Source organism: Aplysia californica, unplaced genomic scaffold, assembly GCF_000002075.1.
Source record: "Aplysia californica isolate F4 #8 unplaced genomic scaffold, AplCal3.0 scaffold01937, whole genome shotgun sequence".
NCBI lineage: Eukaryota > Metazoa > Mollusca > Gastropoda > Aplysiida > Aplysiidae > Aplysia > Aplysia californica.
Window position 1 is genome coordinate 2,870 of NW_004799207.1, and position 7,908 is coordinate 10,777.

Here is a 7,908-nt window from a genome sequence, read left to right on the forward strand (position 1 = left end):
CACGAGACCGGAAGCCGGAAACCGTTCGGAGAAATAAAGATCGGCACTATTTCTCCGAACGTTCGGAGAAATAATAGTCACTTCGTTAAATCAAAGTAAGCTAGATTCTAGAGATCTAGGCCTTATCATGTAATTTTTTGGCATATTTGTTTTCTTCCATGGCAGTAATCGCAAGAATTGGTTTTCTTCACCCACCTCTATTGGGTGTATAACAATTGACTAAGAAGTAGGCTGTTGTTGATTACCTTTGTTATTGGGATGATCAAGAAAGTTCTTGAAATGGGTGACTAATTCATGATTCCTGACACGCCCTCCTTTAGATATCATGAAGTATAAAACTTCATCACGCTGAAAATCACTCATTTCTTAATGTCAAAGGAAATAATTCATTTGAATAAAATTGCAACTGTAAAACAGCTTTGACGTTTCAGTGTCAGCCCGTGGTTGAGACAGCTGCAGAAAAAGTCAGTTTAGATCACAGGCAGATACTTCCTTGTTGACATATAAAGAGGAAACGGAAATACGTTAGTCCTGGCAATGTATATAACGAATATCGACCAATGATTGGAAATAAAGAGAAGAGAAAAAGCTTGTGACCTCTCATATTATATCAAAAGAGCAATATTTATTTTGAATTTTGCTTTTTAAGTTTCACAGACTTTATATTTCTATAATTTGCTGCGACAACCACAAGAGAAAATATTATTTCGTACAAATAAAGTTGCACCACTACGATTCAAATCAACAATGTTCTACTAGGTTATCAGACAACAAAATAACGGTTCATTTTAGGGCCTTGTCTGAGTTTGTTTCGTCACCGGTCACAGAATTCTACACTAAGTGTAGAATTCTGTGTCACCGGTGCAAAGAAGGCTGGATAAAAATAAATTAGCATCATTTTGGTTATATCATATTTTTTAAATGAATATATTATTTGAGAAACAGACAGAACTGCAACAGTTTTTTCTGTAAAAAAAAAAAAAAGAGCTGTCCGTGTGTGCGGAACTGCATTCGCATCAACATTAGTTTGTTTGAAAATGGCGATCTTCGAGATATTTTCTCACCCGGAGCTGAGGCGCTATAAAGCGTCCGTATTTTCCAAGGCCACACTTATGATGTTGGTTATACTTATTCTTACATTTATTCCACCCTTACTTGTGGTCTATCGAAGTTATGGTGAGTTATTTGTTGTTTTCTTCGCATGCTCTCTTTTGTTAATCAATCTTACGAGACTAGAATAGACATGTTTATTCTTGAATTCCTGTGATTTTGATCGTGATAATCGAGATCTAGGCCTACTAGACCTAGACTTCTTAAACCGTCGTTTAGGACACTCTAAAATAGAAAAAAAACCCAAATAATCTAACAGATTTCGTGTCACTGTTATCTGAGCGTCTACAATGCATAGGGGCCAAAAGTGATAGTTTTGTGACTCTTTCTGGTTATAATTGGGAGGCTTTATAGAAGCACTCACATCTAACTGAACTAGTTCCTTGCTTTCCGCTTGGCGTAAAAGCCAGAAAAGGAAATGCTGCTGCACATGGTAACTTGTGATAGCTCCGTTAAGCATTGCTGTTCACTGGTCAGTTATTTCATAGGCTAATCAACCTGAATGCGACAATCGAAGTATACTTAAAAACTCTTTAACCATGTCTGGACGGTGGCAGCGTCCGGTAGTCGAGGTCCGTAACCATAGCTGGACGGTACTACGGTCCAATGGGAAGTTATTACTGTATTATGGTACGGGCTGAATTTTTAAAAGTACGAGTTAACAAGCCTTTAGTTTGACCCCGAAGTCAAAGATAAAATGAATTCTACATCTGGGTAATACTTTATTAAAATCAGTTTGACACGAAACTAGCGGTTTTAAAAACACAATATGTCGGGTTGCATTTCCACAGACCTGAGAGAGTTTTATGGGGAAACGTGATATTAAATTGCATGGTTAAAGAGTTAAAACTCTTTCCAGACATAATTATTTTGGGGCATAGATGTAATTAACTTGTGGCTCGATTTGGCTGTACAGATGATGTACAAAATAACTTCATATAAGCATAGCCATCACTCAAACGGAAACATATGATATATATAGATATACATCAAATTGAAAGAAATTGAATGAGGAATACATTGCTTAGCAATGACAATGAAAAATTAAATTTTCATCCAAATTGCTTTAAAATGGGCTTTTATGAAAATAGAGTAAATTCTAAGAAAATTTTTTAATTTTAAAAATCCATAGATTAGCAATGCCCACCGAGCGCATTTTGTTCTGCCGATTTTTGGCCCCCGCAGCGGGGGTGTTTCATGGGACGCACTAACGCAATGGTTGTTGTCTTCAACTCGCTCTCACGCCGCTTCTCGTGAATGGATATGAATGAAACTTGGCAGCCAATCAGAAAAGAGGTCAATCTCGTAGTATGCAGTTTGACAACATTGTACCCATCCTAGAAGCAGTCGAAAACGTTTGCGAAAGTGGTTGATGTGGTGCGCTTTGAAGGTTTTTCGGAGCTGTGATTTGTCAAACTGACTGATACGTTGTACACCATTTTTCTTTATTCCCTTAAAATTTCATGCTTCTGTGTTTAGCGGTTTTGGCGTAATCTTTAAAAATGTGGGAGTAACTAAGGAAAAAAGCGACATTGCCATTTGCTCGTGCTGGGTGAACGGCCGGCGGCGTGGAAATTTCCACTGAGTGACGTCATCAGCCATCGGTCGCCTCGGGCGCTACAAACGAGGCCCCGCTTATGTGAAATGGAAAGGGGGGGAAGGATACTTGAAAACTAAACGGGGGCCTTGATAACTTGCGTTTTTGTTGCATTTTAGTCACAATACAATAGATGTAGTCATTTTTATTTGCTTGATTGCATGACAGAAGAATAGAAACAGAAAAGCAAACATCTTGAGAAGTGGTATGGCATTGTGTTTGCGTTATGAAAGCCTATTCCACCCTCTTGGGAAAGCACACACTTGGACTCGTCCTGTGTGCTCTGTTTGGAAAAGTGAGGCATTAAGATTGTTATTAAAGAGTATGGTACTTATTTAGTCCAGTCTGGGAAGATAGTCCCGTTTATACATTGTTATCGTTCACGCGTGCGTGCGTGAGTGCGCGCGCGTGAGAGAGAGAGAGAGAGAGAGAGAGAGAGAGAGAGAGAGAGAGAGAGAGAGAGAGAGAGAGAGAGAGAGAGAGAGAGAGAGAAGGGGGGGGGGGGTGTAAATATGTTACATTTATTGTATGAGTTGTAGCCTACACATGCGAAATATTCCCATGACTTGTAAACTATATTATCTGAACGCACCTTAATCTACCACACAATAGGACACTGTCCAACAATGGATATACACAGAGACGATCTTATTTTCTATAACAAAGTATGCATGCTTTTACTAGTACAAAACTGGATTTATTAGTAGCTCTCTACTTACATTTTTGTGACAAATTGATCCAGAATATTGCTTGGCAAGGAAGAACCTTTTATGTTGCCAAGTTTCATTCAAATATCATGACTTTGGGAGAACATATGACTGATAATCTTTGTAAATCTGTAAAGAACGCCACTTTTTTACCTGTTAATGTCTTTACAACTCAAAAAGTGTGACAGATATTAAAAATCTGACTGCATGACTAAATTCTGCATTAAAAAATGTACTAGACTGCCAAGTTTCATTTACATATTCCAAGAAATAGGCGAGCTATGACAAATATTGTCTCAAAACGAACCGAAAAAGGCCAACATTTTTACCTATAAACGTCTTCATAACTCAAAAAATAGGATAGCCATGAAAAATCTGAAAGCAGGACTAGATTCTGCACTAGAAAATGTACTGGGTTGCCAAGTTTCTTTTAAATACTCAGAGAAATGAGCGAGTTATGACGAATATTGTCTCAAAACTCACCAAAGAACGTCCCATATTTTGGGGTTTTTTCATTATATAAAAGTGTACCAGAAATTAATTGATTAAAAAATCCGTAACTTTTTTGTTTATTGATGGATTTTAAAAATTCAAAAAGTTCTATGCTCAGTGAAGATAAAGCTACAAAATGCACCTAAATGCAAACATTTTCTGGCAAAAAAAAGATTTTCGTGGTCATTGCTACATAGATAAATAAAAAAGATATTGGGATTTTTGTTTGACAAAATGTTGGGGGACCTTCATATAGGAAAATATCGCCAAAATGTGGGACATGTCTTGATGTATTTTGAGGAAAAACTGTTCATAAGTCAGTAATGAATTGGAGTATATGAACGAAACTTGGCATCTTCAGTGCAGAATCTAGTTCTGCTATCACTATTTCGATGTCTTTATTACTTTGGATCTTAAAGACTGATATTTGCGTGAAATTTGTTGAATTGCATGATATCGTTTTTACTGCAACGCGATCAGTCCTTCTAAAACTCAGTAAAGCAGTATCGGGAAAACCCGCAATGAAGTCATTGGTGACCTTTAGTTATAGGCAGCCAATCACATGCCGCTTAGCGATCATCCGCCTCTTGCATGCCGGCACCTCGCGTTCGGAATGCGTGATCTAGTTTCCAGCTCTAGTCTTTTATCAATGGATGGGTTGTAATTTTAAGTTGGTACGTAAAATGTACTAAATGCAGAGATCTGAAATTTTACAGCAATAAAGAAGACATGTGGGGTGCCTGTATAGTCGGCGATCAACCCAGCAGCTCCGCTTAGCTTTCGAACCGCAGAGGAAATTCGCACAAACACGGCAATTTCTCCGGTTCTAGTAATCGTTCGGGATTGTACGCTGGCATGTCGTTAGTTTAACCTTTCCTCTGATTAGTTGCCCAGTTTAATTTATTTTCGTCCTCGAGTTTTCCCGTAACTATACATAGAAGAGATTCACTTCTGATTCCGAGCGGCCCAAAAATTACCCCTCGTGCGGAGGCCGATTTCCGGCCCAAGGCGCAGTGGCCGATTGGCATTGCTACATTGCTTATTTACAGCATTTCTATTTGTGGTACTGCCAAAAGTGATACGTCAATGTAGGCGGGAAAAAATGACGCATTTGCTAAGTGCAAAAATTTTCCATTAGCTTCTAGGACGGCTTAGTTCTTATCTTGGAGAGCGGATTGGTTGATGCAAACCCGAGTTTTGTCGAACAGCCGTCGAAATTTCTACCATGTCATCTTCAGAAGGTTGAAGAAGTTACCCAAACTCCACCAAATTTTTCAACCAATGAGAAGTAAGGTCAAATTCTAAGCTCCGACCTTGTGGGTCCGAATCGAGTGTAAACAGTGGAGATATCGTGTCATCTCTATTAACTTTGCGGTTTCTTTTTCTGACAAATACTAGTTCTTTGGGCATTTGGATTGCCCCCACGACCACATGGATAAAGATAGATTAAGATCTAATACTATTGATGCCTTATGAATCAAAGAAAAAATGCCTTTTTAGAGCGTTAAAGTTAATGCATTTCAATTTTTGTCACCCTGCCGAAAGCCCCGAGGAACACTCGAGTGTGCGTGGGAATTCTTTGTGAGGCGAGGTATGTGGCATCATGGCCTTGATAAAGCGTGCCGGTTCATGGGCCGCTATTTTTGAGAGCCCCAATGGCTAGGAAAATTCCCCCTGATAAAAGGAAAGAGGCATACAATGCGTACAACGTTAGGGATCAGCTTTGCTTTTAAAGTTTAGATTTTTTGGGTGGATTTTACAGCTTTTTTTTGTCTTCTGTATTTTTCCTATAGTCCAGATCTTCTGGTAATTTTGAGAGCCAAGAGTTGGGTATGTATTAATTGTGGACACCACTGCCACTATTCTTAATGAATGACTAATGATAAAGAGCGGACAGTTCACTATTGTTCTTTTCAAGAACCTGAATTCCTATTTTGAGATCATGTGCAAAATAAAGGATAAAGGGGGGGGGGGGTAAATTTTTTCTTTGCGAAAGTGCAAAACTTTACTCTATGCTATCAATTCATAAAATTAGTCTTACTCTTGCACATAAAACTTTTCTATCTTAAATATTATTTCTTTTAGATCAATGATATTATTAAATACTTGACAAATTTCAAGGTTTCCTTTCTTTTTTTTAAAGAACATTGGTAATGTAAAGTTTTTGGGGAACAAATGTGTATGTCTCCTCCTGACTGCCACTCAAGTCTTTGTCCATTTTGTCCTGTTCTCTACATGAGTGGCTTCAGTTTCACTTGGGCCTTCCTGATAGTAGTGGCACTGACAACAGATATTTTGAGATCAAATGGTATTTTTCCATGTACAGCTTCCAGGAATAATGTCACCATTGGACTAGTCCTTGAAACCCTCCCCCCCCCTCCCCCCAATCATATCTTTCCCCTCTGTCGATAATTAAGTAAAGTTTTTATGCTAATTTGGTAATATATTTACGCCAAAAAATCTTTTAACTCTTGTCCTGCGTCTGTGCTAAGATGCTAATCTTTTCAGCAACAGATTACGTCGGACGTGCCGGGCAGGCCGCAGGGTCACTCAGTGTGTACTGTTGGTGTACAGTACGCGCGCGCCGGGAAACGTGTGTTTTCGCCATGAATACCATGGGAGTGTGTTAATCGATGATGAAAATAACGCTCTATCTTTCATAGCTTATTTATAAAGTGTGGTTCTCGGGGCCCTGTCCAAGAGACAGGGGAGCAAAGAATAGGACCACTGTATCCGCATGTCGTACAAGGCGACTAAGGTCAGTTGGGCAAAGGGTTAGCAGCCCTTTCCCATAAAACAAAAGCAGCTACAAAAACATCAACAGCAAAAACAACACGACCGCCAGTTCTGGAAGATGCTCAGGACAGGCTTCGCTGGAGTAATGTTGTTGATGGCCTGTGCTCCACTGGGAGTTAAAAAGGGCAAGAGAGACAAGCTGATAAGACATTACGAGTAGTTACGCCCATTTGAATAACCTTTCTGGACGCTCTTGTTGTTTTGAGTGACCTGAGGTTCGAAAGGGGATAATATAGGTCAATTTCTGAATGTTTTGCACTCAAATTGTTCTTTGTACCTGCACAAGGGTATTCAAAACTATCAAACAAGTTCATTTTTTATCAGGTAGTATCATTTCATACAAAATCAAGCTCATTTGAAATATTTTGTAAAGAAAAATGGAAGTCTTGTTTCCTGACTATCCTTTCGAGCACCTCATGTCTAAGTGGGTCAATTTCTTCTTTAATTTCATTGGACGAACATCTAGAGCTACCAACTTGGCGTGTTTTGAATGAGACGTATGCCTTGATTACGAACCAACGCTGGCGGTTCACGTAAGATGATGCGCGGTTGCTTGTGCGCTGAGCCAGGGGCTACACTGATTCGGGACCAGAACGTAGGCGAGGTGCCGAAATAGGCTTATCGGGCGACATAAACCCGGCTCCCGCAGGACGAGGGTTAATCAACTTATATCAGTTTGGGATTTTTTTTCTTAATACCCAATGGCAGTATGTGTAGAATATGTGTAAAAAATGTATAAAGTATGTGTAGAATATGTGTAAAGTATGTGTAGAATATGTGTAAAGTATGTGTAGAATATGTGTAAAGTATGTGTAGAATATGTGTAAAGTATGTGTGTGGCACGTATGCTCCAATGATGACAACTCAGAAGGGCTAGTCCTGAGTCTCGAGGGTTTTCTCCATGCAGGGTTCTGGCTCCGCGAGGCGACGTACCGCGAGCAGCCCACGGTGGCCTTCAAGAAGGAGTTCATCCTCATCCTTGACCTCCAGAGCCCCGACAGCACCGTGGCCTACAGCACCTTCCAGCAGTACAATCAGCTGATTCAGTCGCAGTTACGCATTCCTGTCACAAAAGTGAGTTGTGTCTGTGTGGCGATGTGGTGCGTTCTTCTCTTACAGCACGCCTACTTGTACTTGTGCTGAAACATCAATATTGCTGAAGGGCTGCAAGATGTTTGAGGGTGTTCTTGTGTGTGTGTGTGGGGG

General features: G+C 39.7%; 1 protein-coding gene across 1 annotated transcript in view; it reads left to right on the top strand.

Annotated features, from left to right (window-relative positions):
* Nucleotides 1–711: 711 nt before the first annotated feature.
* The window catches only part of LOC101846056 (transmembrane protein 231), a gene marked incomplete in the record, with an annotated part of 12,039 nt that continues 4,842 nt past the window's right edge, over nt 712–7,908 (top strand). The window contains 1 exon segment of the mRNA XM_013091044.2: nt 712–1,177. Coding sequence (XP_012946498.1) covers nt 1,038–1,177 — 140 coding nt within the window.